Source organism: Pocillopora damicornis, chromosome 4 (genome assembly GCF_964200805.1).
Source record: "Pocillopora damicornis chromosome 4, jaPocDami1.2, whole genome shotgun sequence".
NCBI lineage: Eukaryota > Metazoa > Cnidaria > Anthozoa > Scleractinia > Pocilloporidae > Pocillopora > Pocillopora damicornis.
In genome coordinates, this window is record NC_142673.1 from 12,833,613 (window position 1) to 12,849,103 (window position 15,491).

Genomic DNA, 15,491 nt, shown 5'->3' on the forward strand with positions numbered 1-15,491 from the left:
TCTAGCCACTAAAACTAACCCTGCCTAATTTTGTCCAGCAAATCATGATCTAAACACTGAACATCATGACCTGACAAAATTGGTAAGTACCTCAAGACTCAAAAGGAAACTGTCGACAATGCAAAAAAGACTTGAATCATGTCCATCAGCTCAGTATTCAATGTAATTATTTAACACCTGAACAAGTTCTTAACCCTTTACAACCTAACATCAATATCCATATTCTTTACACTCTTCTCTTTACATTTCCTTTGGTACTGACAAGGAGAATTTGATTAACAATCACAGCTTCCTTTATTCTCATGATCCTAATGAATGATTCAGCAGTATTACTGTAATGAGAAATTAGATGCAGGTAACTCTTAGGGTGTAAAGGACATCTGTTCCATTAATTATCTGTGTATGAATTTAACATGTTTTAAAAACATTGAAATTATTGTATTCTATATACAAGGCTAAAAAAAATTAAAAACCCTGATGATGGCAAACAGCCAAAAACGTTTGGTTTAAACATTTTAATGTTTTTTTTTTTTTTTTTTAGCCTTGTATATAGAATACATTTTACAAAGCGAACATTATGGACATTGAAATTATTGTTGTTAGTTAATCATGCCATATGAGGATTTTGCTTTCTTGGCTTTGACCTTCTTGATAATAACATAAATTATGGTGATAAAAATTAGAAGCATGGGTGTGCCAAAACCAATAAATATAATCAACCACACAAGCATAGAAAAGTCATCTTTGATTGGAGTTCCGTAGCCCACCACTGCAGACCTAAGAAAAATAAAAACAAATGAGCAAACAGGATATAGGATGATTGGGTTCTACATTACCAGATTTCTGAGAGACAATTAGCATCTACATGTACTGTATGTTGTCACTACAATCCACACAACCTTCTATTGGAATTTGCCTAATACTTACTTCTTACCAAATACAGTTCAACCAGTCACCAATACAAACAGGTCATTTAGACTCAGTCAAGGGTGACCACTTTACAGAGATGAAAATTGCAGTACTGAACTGGAAAAAGTTTGAGACTTTGACAACAGACTGCTAAATACAGAATGAAAGCTTAATACGCTGCTGCTTAATACAAGCTCCACTCATTCAACAGTTATCACAGATGCTCAATAGAAGTGACTGCTTGATGGAGGTAAAAATTACAGTTCTTAAGGCTGGGGGGGGGGGGGGGGGAATTTTGGGACTTTAACAACTGACCACTGAATATGGTGCTGCTTAACAGGTTTGAATGTATTACCTTCCAACAAGAGTTTTTTCTTATACAACTGTTAATAATAAAGATCATTTGCTAAAGGCCCTTCTGTAAATTATATTTTTTGTTATGCAATGAAACTTGTTTCCATAGAAAGGCTTTACACAGGGCAACAATATGAAAGTGAAGATCATGAAACTGGGAAATGGCTGCTCACATTTGGAAAAACTAACAGATGCTTATAAACTGGAAAGAACACATCATAAGGCCTTCTTTATCTAGAAGTTTTCCTCAGTAATTGGGTGAACAGATTATAGTTGTACATGATGTCACAGAGAGATAACAAAGCACTTAAACAAAATGACCATATCAATAATAATAATAACAGTAAATCAATAGGATTACCATGTGAGATATCTGGAACCCTCTGGGCCATCATACCAGCCATCTTTTTGTTGTCCAAAGGAAATATTCATTTGACTTGATATGAAGTTCCCCTTCAGATGTGAAACTATGCTGATGAAGTCTTCTGTAGAGGATGATGATGGGAGAGTTTGACACTGTTTATTATTGATAAACCGATGCTGATTGCCAAAATATGAAAAAGAAGGGACTTGGTTACTTAGTTTCCTTGACTCTTTCAGGTAGGCTACAGGTTTCCACGCACTGTATGATGAATGACTGCCAAGTGTACTGTTGATGACAATGGTTTTAAAAACAGCTGGAGTGTGTTCATCATCAAGAGACTTTTGAGCTATAACACAAGTGGAGCTGTCATCCTCAGAAAATGAGACCAATTCAAATATAAATCGAGTATGCCCTTTGTGTTGGAGATTTGTTAACTTATGAAGTGTCAGTGTAAAAACTGTAGAATTGCTGGAGAATTGTTGATGTGGCAATATTGACTCTCTGTCCTTGATTGCTGATGCATTGCACTGTAGAAACGATTATAAAAGGTGGTTAATTTTTGTTTCAGTGGCAGTAATAGAGAGAAGGTACTGTTAAGGTAGCAACACAGGAGAACTGTATACTCCCCCACAGGGAGATCACCAAATCAACCAAGCCAGAGTCAATCTCTGTGCCATAGAATATTACATTATCAACTGAGTTGATGATGTAATTATTAATCAAAAACTTTTGGCTATGAGCTGAGACCCCCTTGGATCTCAAATTTTCATTCACTTCAGTTTTGATTTATGTAGAAATTACTCTGCTTATAGTCGAATAAATACAGTAGTTTCAAAGCTGATGTTTTGAGTGTTAGCCCTTTGTCAGAGTGAAAAATGAAGGGCTCATAATCAAAACGTCAGCTTTGAAACTCTTTACAGTGGCCAACTTACACTATCAAATCAATTGCAGCACTAAAGTTTCTTAAGAACCTTACTCCCTTATGATGTTAGTTTGGATAGTTTAATATTGGATCAACTGATAAACTCCTAATTGATATTTTTCTTTATTCTTATCACTTGAAATTCTATCGATATTCTAAGGAGAAATTCTGAATTTGTCAAACATAAGAGTTTAAGGGTTAAACAAAGGGATCAATGTCAGTGTCTGAGCAACTGCATACCTACCCCTCCCCTAACCTGACAACAATTGACTGATAACAACTTAGGGTTAATGTTGGGTTAGGGAGGGGTAGGTGCACATTTGTTCAGATACTAACACTGATCCATTATTTTAACTATCATTGGTACTATTATTACTATCATCTCTTACCTGAAAAATAACTGTTCCTCCCAACATTTTCCCTCTAAAAGTTGTCACATTGTTTTTGTGATCAATTTCAGGTTCTTCCCAGTGTGTTACCTCATCCTGGAAGCCATGTTTCACAATAGTGTTCACAACATCTTTCTCAGTGTAAAACAGTTCATCTTTTTTATCCTGAAACTCATAAATAGCTGGAATAACAAGTGCTGTGATGTGAAGACTTGTTTGTGTAAACGTAATTCCCTCTGTGGAATTGTTATTCAAGACATGGTTCCAATCAATTGATACATTAACATCTGTACTGTCAAAGTAAGCTGCAATAATAGTTGGAGAACCAATGACAGACCAGAGATAGTGCATGGAATTCTGTTTATCTGTACTCTCAGCAATAACATGAATGATGTAAGTTGTGTTACTGCACTCTGTTATACTTGTTGGGCATGGTATACTTTTAATGGTAATCTGCAAAGAAACAAAAGATTTTTTGGAATATTTAAGATGTAGAACAAGATTCTAAATTTTAGAATTTTGAATTTCTTTGTGCTGTTAGTATGCATCAACTTTTCTTGGAAATTTCAATTGAAATTACCATTTAACTCCCAGAGATGATCACCTTGTAAATTCTCCCTTAAATAGTCAGACATTAATTATCCAGAAAACATGTAATGGGAAGACTCAAACTTATCAGGTAGAACTAACACCAAATTCTTGTCACTGATTTATGAAGAAAATTTCATGTGTAGCAGCTTGAGGGGAGAATATACGATCAGATCTTGAGAGTTAAAGGGTTAAGCGTAAGTATGTCTATTAAATATAACTCCCACTAATTAGCTTTATCACTAACATGTTTGTGTATAGTCTTTGCTTTTTTCTCGATGGATTTAATTTTCAGTTTCTTTCAAAAATTGGCTAACATATAAGGCCACAACTTTTCATCAAATTTTTGCAAATTTTTTTAAGAGCGACATTTTATATGAATGTTTGTTTTTTATGTGACATCTCTTAAGGTTTTCTCTTTCAAACAACTGGTTTGTCAAGTAGATTTGTCTTCTAGGATTTATATACGATATATATGTACTCGAGCTCGTGGTCCATTCCGCTTAGGAGTTACAATTTGCAAGTGATAATTATCGTCAAACTGTGCCCAGGTAATGTCCCTCCGGTTTCACATGCTATCTTAACGTTTGTGCAAACTGCTTGTCTGTTTATCGTAAAGAGGACTACAAGTATGTTATCTGAGAAATTATGAACGACAGTCAGAGCCAATGCAAGCCTTCGTTGATTCAGGACTAAAATGTTTCAAAACACCATCCAGACCACAGAAAAGTTGCATCTATATGCCCATCTTACCTTTCTTTGCTGATCCTTAGGCACAGTCGCAGATGATAAACAAAGAAAGGCAACAAAAAATATAAGAAACCTTCTTAGAAATTCAACATAGCCCGCCATGTTGGGAACCATTTCCTCACGAAAGAGGAAGTCATGTGATTGTCATGACTCTGTTCCGTCATTAGTAGGGTGGTAAGAGTCAGGACGGTGGGGGGGGGGGGGGGAAGTAATAGGGAAAATCATAGTAGTTTTGCTTTAAAAGGATATATCAAGGAAAGGTACAACAACACCTTTTTAACAATTGGCCGGTACGTTTTCTTTTAATAAAACATAAAAAAACGAATGGAATTATGAAGAAATTCCTCTTACTTTTTCATTATTTTGTCCGCATTGTTTCTGCCGAAATGCAAGCTCGTTTTTCTAGCAATAAAAATATGGTCTTATATTCTTTTGTCGCGAGAATATAATTTTTTAGCGCCACTTTTTTTTTGTCAGGAATGTCTGGCTAGTTAAAAACAGGCACATTGACATGTTTTATGAAAATCTGATTTTTCCCCGTTGAACAATCTATTAGGTGGTGGCACATCTGTGTGCAAATAATGGCCGGAAATTTATTATCGGCTTCAACAAACGAACACTGATGCAGTATTTCACGTTTTAAATATGCGCCCGTTTTAAAACATCCGGAAAATATATCACCAGCCAGCTTTTATGTTGTCTGTTAACGAAGTAAGTTGCTGCTTTATACGAGAATGGCAAAAGTGATTTTAATTTTTACATGCTTGGGTACTATGTCTACCCTCAGGTAATTTAGTGTTAACAACTGTGTTGAAAACATAAATTGACCACCATAAAGAGTTTAAAAGCTGACGTTTCGAGCGTTAGCCCCTCGTCAATTGCTCTGACGAAGGGCTAACTCTTGAAACATCAGCCTTTAAACTCTTCTCAGTGGTCAATTTACGTTTTCAACTCAGTTGTTAACACTAATTTACCGTTTATACTCTCCCATCGATGCAGCACCATAGTTTCTTTAGAAACTCACCCCCTTTATTCATAAGTCTACCCTCACTTTGACCAAGCTGAGGTGATCTGTTCATACCTGACAGGAAGGATCAAGAAAAGATTCAACTAAATAACGACAAACAAGACCTCAGTTGTAGTTGGTGGCTTATTTCTAGCTGTCTCGCATTTGCCCGGCAGAAGAGCTTAAGGCATTCAGTGAGGACGACTGAAATATATACAAACGAAAGGGCAGCATGGAGAGAGGTGAACAAAGCTTTGTTTTTCCCGTAGTCTCTCCTTCTTTATCCGCCCCACTGATCTCTTCCAATGCACATCTCAGTAAATTGAGACAAATTCAACACGAAACGATAGACGGTTGAGTTGCAGGTAGAAAATGTCATCATCCACACACGGCTCAAAAATTGTTTCCCTTTTTTATATATTAGATATTAAATCAAGAAATTTTCCACAATATTAGCATTACACCGCAGACAGCTTTTACTATCTATGTGGGAAGTATTGAGTTACTTACTTTGATCAGTCACAAAATGTTATTATAACCTATTATCATTATTTAAAATCAAGAGGAAAAACAACAAAAACTATTTAGAAAACATTGTATACTAGGAAAATGATAAAATAAACTTTGAGTATCTATCGAAAAAACATTTTGCCTTTCAAGAAGTGAAATCGACATAGTTCCGTCGGCCCCTTGAATTCCAGAACTGTAAATCAACACATTTTTGCCTCAACACACTCTGGAATTCACTCTCTGGCCTCTAGATCTTACATCCATGTTTTGAAAATGATTTAAATAGTTGTTTAAGCCTCGTTTAAACTCTTCAAGTATTGGTCAATTTGTATGCGATCATTACGTCATGTAGTAAGCGCTCATAAGTTCATAAAATTATTGTTATTATTATTATTATTGTTGTTGTTGCTATTATTACTAAAATAAAGGCTAAAAGAAGGTGAGTACGCCTTTTAGAGGTCGATCGAGGACTATGGAAAGCGGATAGCTGAAGAAGGACGGTTTTCTCTTGTATCAGCTGCGAACAAAATTCACAATGGTTCAGTTTTGCACCAAAATGTCACCCTGAGGTACTTGACTTACTGTTTTAGGGAGTAGGGATGAGATTTTTGTGAATCATACATAATGTTTCTTAACTTAAGCACAGTACAACAGTCGATGGGTTGGAAGCCTTATTTCATTTTAATATTGTGTAGCTTTTACTTTTTCCCTGGCTATGTTCATCACTACGCCCCGAAGAAGCACAGTCCTACAATGATTGACCACTATTCCACCGAAATAAATACGTTATAGACTCCCTAGAAACTCCCAGAAAAAGTTCTTTAGTAAGAAACTGACAATATGAAATTAATAATTCAATGTAGTTACCAGTATTCTTGAAAAGTTTACTGCGAAATGCCCTGTTCTTTTAAAAATTTTTTAAAATATTAGTGAAATTGCCACTCTTACGGATACTGGTTTTGTTGTTTTTACCTATCTTGTATTTTCTCAACTGCTTATCGTATAAGTAAAGCCTTTTAAAAATTCTAAAGAAATTACATTGTCGTCATTTATAAATCAGTTCATGTATCTCGTCCAGAAATTATGATTAATCAAACGGTAAGCTCTGGTAACAGTTCTTCAGTGGTAACGGTCACGATCTCCACAAAAGTGCCCCAGTCTCTTGCATTTCTCACACAAGTGCTGAGGGTGTTGTTTAGAGACATCTCCCTTGTCTAGCCCGTCAGGTTTATGCAGTGGACGCTGCGTATGCGGGTACACCACAATACTACAATTCTGACACTGCTGACCAGTGTTAGCCCAGCTGTTGGCGCTCATCCACCCACGGTTACACTCAGGACATCTGTATTCTCCAAAGCAACGCCTACCTCCTTGGTATGGTGTCTGACGTAAATATAAGCAATGGAATGTATAGTTAAAACCACGTTATTTTTATTCGGCGCTCTTCTTGTGAAGGCATCAGTCAATACCACTACTTTTGAATTCAGGTTACAATTTTTACAACTCAACTTGTTCACTTGATAAGGGTACCATATATAGAATATACAAAACACAAACAAAACAAAACAAAACACTCTCAAACTCCCGTAAATTGGTGTAAGACATACACAGAAACATATACACATTGCACTTGGGTTTACATCGTAGCCACTTTTTCTACCGTCAAGTGACGATAGCCTTACTGAAGAAAGGATTGTTTGCATAGCGTCTTGGCTAAATCAGTCAGGCAAACTTTCATAGGAACAACTTTAATGTTGTACTGATAATCTGCTTTATGAATTTGCTTTCGTCAGGAAAACTTCCTTTTTTTGTCAAGAAAGAGTAACCGAGAGCAAGAGGCCCCTGACTAAATCTAATCTTTGAACAATCATAGAAGGAAGCTTTTCTAGCATGGAGGAATAAGAGTCTTGATCTGTGATTGTTAGCTCTCGCTGACCATCAGACTTCGACCAATTGGCTTTTCTTAGCGGACAATTTTAGATCATGTTAAAGCCCGTTTCAGAAGTTTCAACATTTGACCAACATTCGTTCAACAAAAGTTGAACGGATGTTGGGTAAATGTTAAAACCGTTTAAACGGACCATTCAACATTTTCAAGAACAAGGGAAAACCGAATGAAAGTTTAAACCGATTTAACCTTGATTCAACACGCTTTCAACATTTTTACGTTTTCAACAATGTTGGACGACCTGTTCAAACGCACCGAACATTTGGTTCAACAAAGCGTTGAATGCAAGTTGAAGCAAATGTTGAAACCGTTTAAACGGGCCTTTACCGATGCTGAAGAAAGTTACAAATATCTTATGATTAATTTTTTCAAATTGTTGGAGATTTTCGCATCTCACTCAAAATGAACTAAAAGAACCATGATGAAGTGAACATTCTGTCTTCTACATTGATCTTTACAAGGTCGTCACTTCCAAACGGGTCTTGTCATATACATTATGCCAAAGTGATTTTCCTGTCGGTTGTCGATGAGAAAACGTGTTTATCTCGTATTTGAGTTCGCCAATTCATATGTTCATTTCACTTCTTCCTAACTTATTCCCCTTTGGCGAAGGAGTCTGTCAGATAATATCGGATCCAGAGGGTTTTCATTTGTGAATATATGTAAAAATTTAGCAAAATTGCCTCAATAAAAATGTCACGAAGCGCGGAGAGTTCATCTGCAATACGGAAGTGACATTTCATCAAAACAGCTACCACCGAAAGCCAAGGCAAGTTCGGTTAGAACATAGCATTACCATTAAAGTAATTTAAAACCATTAGACTACGAATGAAAAGTTAGACATAACAATCCGAAATCGAAATCCTCTTCTGAATTCTCAATTAGACACAGTGCATTATTCCTAAGCCTAATTGACTTGACCGAAATCTCTGAATTTCGCTCAGACACTTACCTTTCCACTCGACATATTTCGACGTTGAGAACTGAAAGTTCAGAATTTAAAAGTGATTTTGGAAAACTACAGAAACCTCACACGGAATCGGTGAAACTATTCAGTATAACGAGGAACTGTGTAGATGCACAATCCCACTAAATGTTGCATTATCCAATGGGAAGCCATCTCCTGACCGGAAATGTTTACAGGTACACGAATTTTCCAATCAGAAATAAGGAGATCCACATTTCTCGGAAAGCTGTTAAATTCTTAGAACTTTCACGATTAATTTAGTTTCAGGTCATTTCACAGGCGGCCCAAGGTCCAGCTGTGAGATGATCATCTTGCAAAATAGGAAGTCATGGCGAAATTATAAGATCTAGAGTTTGTACAGGAATATTTACGACCGCTTTCAGGAATAAAAAAAATACAGTCATATTCTCAATAAAAATACCTCACCTTACTTCCACAGTATATCACTTGTTATCTGACCGCTTACGGGAGTCTCCTGGGCTCCTGCCGCTTACTATGTTGAAAAGAAACCCATTCGGGCGAGTTTTACCACATAAGAGAACACTCCTGAGATTTCCGGATGCTCGATCCGAGAAGCGAAAAATACAAGCTCAAAAAGACCGGGAGGCCACAATTCCAACGCAGAATCCAAGCACATATACGATAGTTTCATTTCAATTCACTACAAATTCAATCTTCCCCGTGAAACCGACGCCAAGCCGCATTTCCAGTTCAGCCATTTCTGACGGCCCGCGTACACATTCACCCCGACAAAGCTTGGTAACCCTGTCTTCTTTACAAAGTGTGCTTCGCCGGGTACCACACCACTACTTGTCACCCGTGGTTCTCGATGCTAACTGACGGTGGGGTCCCTGGCGAGGTTCAGTTTGCAAAGGAGGCAGAGTTACGAAGCTGGTTGTCGGGGTGAATGTGTACGCAGGCCGTTATTGCTTTCATATTCACGTCTTTATCCGCACTCACATATATGATTTTCATGGGTCATGGGTTCATATCCCGTACAGGCCCGAGTTTTTTTCGTCAGGCCTTATTTTCCAAAATTTCTGTGCATAAGATGCCTTCAATCCATTCTTCTAAAAGAAAACTGACTTTCTTTGAAAGTCTGATTGACTCACCCGAAATAAGTAAATTTATCTCTACTTGGACGAAAGAAGACGAGATTAGCCGCTCTTTTCTCTTATTTAGCCTATTTCTCCCAACTCGATTCTGAAATTTTATGTATGCAATACATTTCAAGTTTTTTTCTTTCTTCCCAGCGATAATGCTCTTCTGTAGGAACAACTTCTCACGCAACCCAAGATAGTTTTGTCCAAGTTTGATCAAGAGAAAATGCGTACTTGTACAATGATTACAAGGAAACACGACAGCGATCGCCTTTAATACTACACACCCACATCGCATTTCTCTTAATCGCCGGTTTATAGCAAACAAACACTGATTACATTTGTGCTTAGTTAGCAACAGAGACAGCCAGAGAGGGAGTTTCTACGTAAAGTAAATTCACCGATGAATCTACTCTAAGGTTTTGTTTATCTGAGTGCCAAGGAAAGATGGTTCATTTGTCATTAAACAAACGAAATAACAAAGACACAATGTGGGATTTCTTTCTGAAACACCGAGATGAAATGCACTGGAATTTGCAGAATGCTCGAGCACAGAGCAGTCAAATCAAATTCATAACTGTATTTTATTAAAAATCCTTGCGCATTACAAAACACACTGAAGAGAGACTGGTGCTAATCTTCCCTTTCCACGTTGAAGGGCTCATCAACCTCAATAACTCCGCAATCTGCGATCTTCACCTCTTTCTTTGGAGTACTCCCGTCCACTTCTACGTTTTCTACCTTGCGTACAACATCCTGTGAGAATTATTTTAAGAACAGTGCAATTGACTTAGTAACTGTTTTAGCGAGCATTGTGTAAGATACGCTAAAAACATATTACATATAGTCATTCTCCTAGTAACTTGTAAGTGGGACGTTTGGTTGGTAAGAATCTAGCACGAAATATATTAAAGTTTACATGGTAACCAGGTGGACAATTAGACAAGGTTTAATGCTACTCTAGTTTACAAAACCAGAGTAGCATCAAACCATGTCTAATCTAGCATGAGTAATTGCCCTCATAAGACACATTTACAAGGGATATCTTGAACTCCAACATCTCAGTGACACAATTGACAAATAAAAATCCACTTTGGTACCAGAATTTAACTTTCCTAGTGTGTCTCAGACTCGTTACAACCTTCCTGGGAATAGCAATTATTAGGAAAAAGGATCGGTGAATTGGTGAGGTTAATTGATAGAGCAACTTTCAATTGAGGTTCAGAAATCCAGGATTTGTTTGTGTTTGCTTTACTTCTCCCTGAGGTTGGTCCAAAAAACTCGTACCACTTTCTCTACCAGTCAGAGGCAAAACTAAAACCAATCACTGCTTGGTCGTCAGCATTTTCCAGGCTGCACTTAACGCAGTTAGGTTGTGTTACTGAGAGATGTCATTGGCTCTTGAAGGTATTATCCTTTCTTTTAATTGGCTGTTATGATTACTGGTTTTATGACACTCAATCGAAAAGATCTCTGAATTCTTCAGTTTGATCACAATTCTGAAAAAATTCAAAATTCTGAAATTCTAAAACGTTGTTCTTCAAAGAAAACAATGATATATATTTCTGAACTCACCATTCCTTCAAGAACTTTCCCAAAAACAACATGTTTGCCATCCAACCAGCTAGTTTTTACAGTCGTGATAAAGAACTGTGAGCCATTGGTATCTTTACCAGCATTAGCCATACTCAGCCAGCCTGGACCATAATGCTTCAACTTAAAGTTCTCATCATCAAATCTATCACCATATATGCTTTTACCTGGTTGATAGGTAAATAAAGATTATTTTTCTCAAAAGTTTAATTAGGAAAAACATTCAAGACAGAGTAAAAGATTATAAGGGCCATCATTGGTCTGATGTTTGGATTGAGTGGGGTGGGGTGCAAAAAGGGTAGGTAGGGGGGAGGCAAGGGTGAGGAAGGGGGGGGAAAGGGTGGTGTGGAGTCTGAATGGACTGGTCTTCATGCAAGCCTTCCAATGTCCTCACAGATGTCTCATTGTCATGCTTTACAACTATCATAGTTTAAAGTGTCAGGAAGGGTTTATGCCAAAACATTTATCCTCTACATTTGGCAAAGTGTACAGGTTAGAGGTTACTTTTCCTTCTTAACCCTTTAACTCCCATGAGTGAGAAAGACAGAATTTCTCTTTCAAATATCAGTACAATATCAAGCAGACAAGTGATGAGAATAAAGGAAAATATTAATTGGGGGATTATAGGTTGAGCCAATACCAAATTCTCCACAGTAAAAGTGTAAGAATTGCATGACAAGCAGTAAGGAAATAACAAATTAGATATTGGGAGAAAAATGGTTATAAGATCTAAATAAGAACAGTTACAGGGTTTTGTATTGGATATGAGGTTGAAGAACTGAAGTGTTATCCTGGATTCTTATCATTAATTCCACTTTCAGGTTTACAGCTAGCTGTGTTATCAGCCTTACCTCCAGTTCCATCTCCTTTTGTGAAGTCTCCACCTGAACAAAGAAAACATTTTTTATCTTTTCATAAAAGCATGATTTTCATTACATTACTATTAAAGTGATAAATTCCTCTTGTGTGTTCCAGGATTAAGAGAGAAGTCTTATTTCATCTTTCTTTGTTTAATGCCAAAACAGAAACTAGCATGGTGGAACAGCAAGGTGGTCACACAAACTGGGATGAGCTATGGTGGTTCTATTTACTGTAAAATGTTCTCACTATACAGCATTCCCTAGCAATTGGCATAATTCATGAAGAAATGTTTTTTACCAATTTCTATTCAAATGTGTCATGCAAAAGATGTTTCTCAAAATTATATTTATGACAGATACTCTTTTAACCCTTTAACTCCCAGGATCTGATTGTTAATTCTCCCCTCCAGCTGCTACACATTCCTTGTAAATAAGTCACAAGAATTTGTTGTTAGATCAAGACCACCAACCTTTACCTGATAAGTTTGAATATCCTCATTACGTGTTGGCTGGATAATGTATGGATATTATGGGGAGAAGTTACATATTAATCACTTCTGGGAGTTTGACGGTTAAGGGAGAACTGAAGTCCAAATTGATGCAATTTTTTTTTCATCATAGATTGAACAGTTACATTTAGGAGAGCACTTCAGTCAATATGCTGGAAATGTAGTAATGGCTATAGGTTCTACCTTGTTAGAAGTAGTGTACAAATCAGTGCTCTGGGAGATAAAACAAATTATATGGAAGTTCTAAAATGTGTTACCTTGAATCATAAAATTATGAATAATCCTGTGAAATTTACTTCCTTTATAGCCAAATCCTTTCTGAAACAAAAGAGCAAAAAACCCTATTTTACTTGCAAATCAAACAAAAATGAGCCCATTATTCATAGAAAGATTTTTAATACCTGCAACTCCTAAGATCATCATACAATTACAACCAAGACTACATTACTCCTTACAGAGTCAATATAAAATCAAGCAGACAAGTGATGAAAATAAAGAAAAATATCAATTAGAAGATTATTAGTTGATCCAATACCAGCTTCTTCACACCAACAACACAAATTGTATGGAAAAAACTAAGGAATATTTCTAACAAGATCTTGGTTGTGTAAGGGTTAAGCTAATTGACACAGCTCTTACATATGACTTCTCCAGTCCCAGAAAGTAAACCCTAGGCCTCATTTGCACCACTTGAGGCTTGTCAATGTTCATGTTGTTCTCACATGGGAATTATTTTCATCTCAGTGTTTTAAGGATTTGATGCATGAGGTCTATTAAGTGAAATCAACTGACCATCTTTTATTCTCTTAAAAAAAAATTAAAAAAAAAACTTAGGCCTTGTTCTCCAATATTTAACAGCAATTTTCATGACACATTTTCACTTTGAGAAATAACAGACAAGTGACAGGAAACATAGTAGCTACCAATGGATCACAGAGAAAACAAATAAAGAATTGCTAGAAGAACCATTAGCATATGGAAACCTTTATTCAAGATGAGTAAATTTTTACCTCTCCAGAAGCTAGAGCTGCAAAATTCTTAGTGGTTTTCGGCACAGTTTTTCCAAACAAACCGATCACAATTCTTCCCACCTCTTTATCTCCATGTGTAATGTCAAAATAAACCTACAACAATAAATTAGTGTACCATTAATATAGTTACATAACTTTTACAGTGAAGTAAATCCAGTGAAGCAATTGATGAATTATAATCAGTAAGGTATTTAAAATCCCACCCTTTGTTATAGAGGTTTTGTTGGTAGGATTAAAGTATATTTATTTCTTTACTGTAGCATGTGTTACCTGACTTTTCCCCGAGCTACATCTCAAGTGACCATATCTTTGTATGTGAAAACAAGTCATGATGTGCTTGGTATGTGAATGGGCCAGCAGTAATGTTTTTATTTTGACATGCTCTTCAATTCTTCTGATCCTGTTTAGCACACACATTTAAGCACATGTCACATTTGTTTCATGCATCACCAATTTAAAAGGGAAATCTTCATATTTCTTCTGTGTGTGAGGTTTCAGGGAAATCTTTAGGTTTTCAAGGAGATGAAGATAAAGTTCGCAGGTCACGTATATTAATCACACTTGCATTACAGTAAAATTACCAGTGTCATGCTATTAATTTTGGCCTTAATCACACATCATGAATAAACCATTTGCCACCTTCTGTTGGCTTTTGATTCTACAACTATTTCAATGAATCACCAGAGATGTTTGAGAGATTTCAATATATCTTCACATCTAGAAAAAGGCTTTGAAATCCTAAGTTTTGAGTATTTGACTTGCAGCTAAGTTAGTTACCTCTTCAAGCCCTACCACTTATATAATATTAAAGGGGTTGATCTGTTCAGGGGTTTATGCAGAGGGGTACATAGGAGGGTCAAATAGGAGATGCTCTTGCAGAAGAGACATCAATAAATCTGCACAGGAAACCGTCTTAATAAATAGGATATGCACATCTCTCTCTGTTCACTAATTTGCGTCTACCTTTGCTTCTACATTCATAGCTACTGACCGACCTTTTAGCTTACGACAAATTATCCATTACTAATAAAAACTATACTCTGTTGTCTGTTATTGAGTAACGAATTGTATGTGCGGTAAAAATAGTAAGACCAATTCATCGGATTTGTATCAGAGTTTAAGATGAGTAAGCAAATTCTGATATTGTCTCTGCTGTACAAAATGTCTTCCCTGCTTCCAAGACGGAGAAAAGCCTATTCACTGGTTGTTTAGTGTACTATACTGAAGCTTCTAAACAGCAATGGAGTATGTACTCACCTTTTGCGTGACCAGTGGACCTTTCTTCGTTTTTCCAGCTTGCGAATCGTCTGGTAAAAGAAGGAAAACCAAGGCACAGATAGCAAACGTAACTACTGCTGCAATTTTCATGATTCTGAGGGCACGAAAAGTCATTCAATTCTCCGAAACACCACTACAATTAAACTACGGGAATGAAGGAAAAGTTGCAGTAATGCTTTGCGCGGATAAGAACCGGAAGTAGTTCGGCAGTAAAGCAGATACAAGCTATTCAGTAATTCATGTGATTTTAACTGTAGTTATCGCGTCAATATTTTATTATTTAAAACAATTGAGGAAATAAAATAGCAATTTTATAAAGCAATTATTTCATATAGTATAGCTAGGCCGTCTAAATCACTGGCAACGATTTCTGACTGTATAAATAACTGCCACGTTTAATCAGGAATAGAACA

At 36.6% G+C, this 15,491-nt stretch overlaps 3 protein-coding genes across 3 annotated transcripts in view; all 3 read right to left on the reverse strand.

Moving 5' to 3' along the window:
• The window catches only part of LOC113672933 (glycosylated lysosomal membrane protein B), a 5,174-nt gene extending 765 nt beyond the window's left edge, over positions 1-4,409 (reverse strand). Inside the window, exons 1-4 of the mRNA XM_089204946.1 lie at positions 4,280-4,409; positions 2,939-3,391; positions 1,625-2,154; positions 1-777 (exon numbers count right to left, since the gene is read on the reverse strand). The exon at positions 1-777 is cut by the window's left edge and continues 765 nt beyond it. Coding sequence (XP_089061072.1) covers positions 600-777; positions 1,625-2,154; positions 2,939-3,391; positions 4,280-4,390 — 1,272 coding nt within the window. The 5' untranslated portion in view covers positions 4,391-4,409 and the 3' untranslated portion in view covers positions 1-599. The remainder of the gene's footprint in view (positions 778-1,624; positions 2,155-2,938; positions 3,392-4,279) is intronic.
• Positions 4,410-5,682: 1,273 nt separating this feature from the next.
• LOC113672924 (zinc finger CCHC domain-containing protein 24) lies at positions 5,683-8,879 on the reverse strand. The gene is made up of 2 exons (XM_027189269.2): positions 8,693-8,879; positions 5,683-7,175 (listed from the first exon to the last, which is right to left on the reverse strand). Exons 1-2 carry the CDS (start codon positions 8,705-8,707, stop codon positions 6,912-6,914), a joined length of 279 nt encoding a protein of 92 aa, XP_027045070.2. The 5' UTR covers positions 8,708-8,879; the 3' UTR covers positions 5,683-6,911.
• A 1,493-nt stretch (positions 8,880-10,372) lies between these two features.
• LOC113672921 (peptidyl-prolyl cis-trans isomerase B) lies at positions 10,373-15,466 on the reverse strand. The gene is made up of 6 exons (XM_027189264.2): positions 15,058-15,466; positions 13,780-13,893; positions 13,027-13,087; positions 12,252-12,284; positions 11,383-11,567; positions 10,373-10,563 (listed from the first exon to the last, which is right to left on the reverse strand). Exons 1-6 carry the CDS (start codon positions 15,190-15,192, stop codon positions 10,441-10,443), a joined length of 651 nt encoding a protein of 216 aa, XP_027045065.2. The 5' UTR covers positions 15,193-15,466; the 3' UTR covers positions 10,373-10,440.
• Positions 15,467-15,491: the final 25 nt, after the last annotated feature.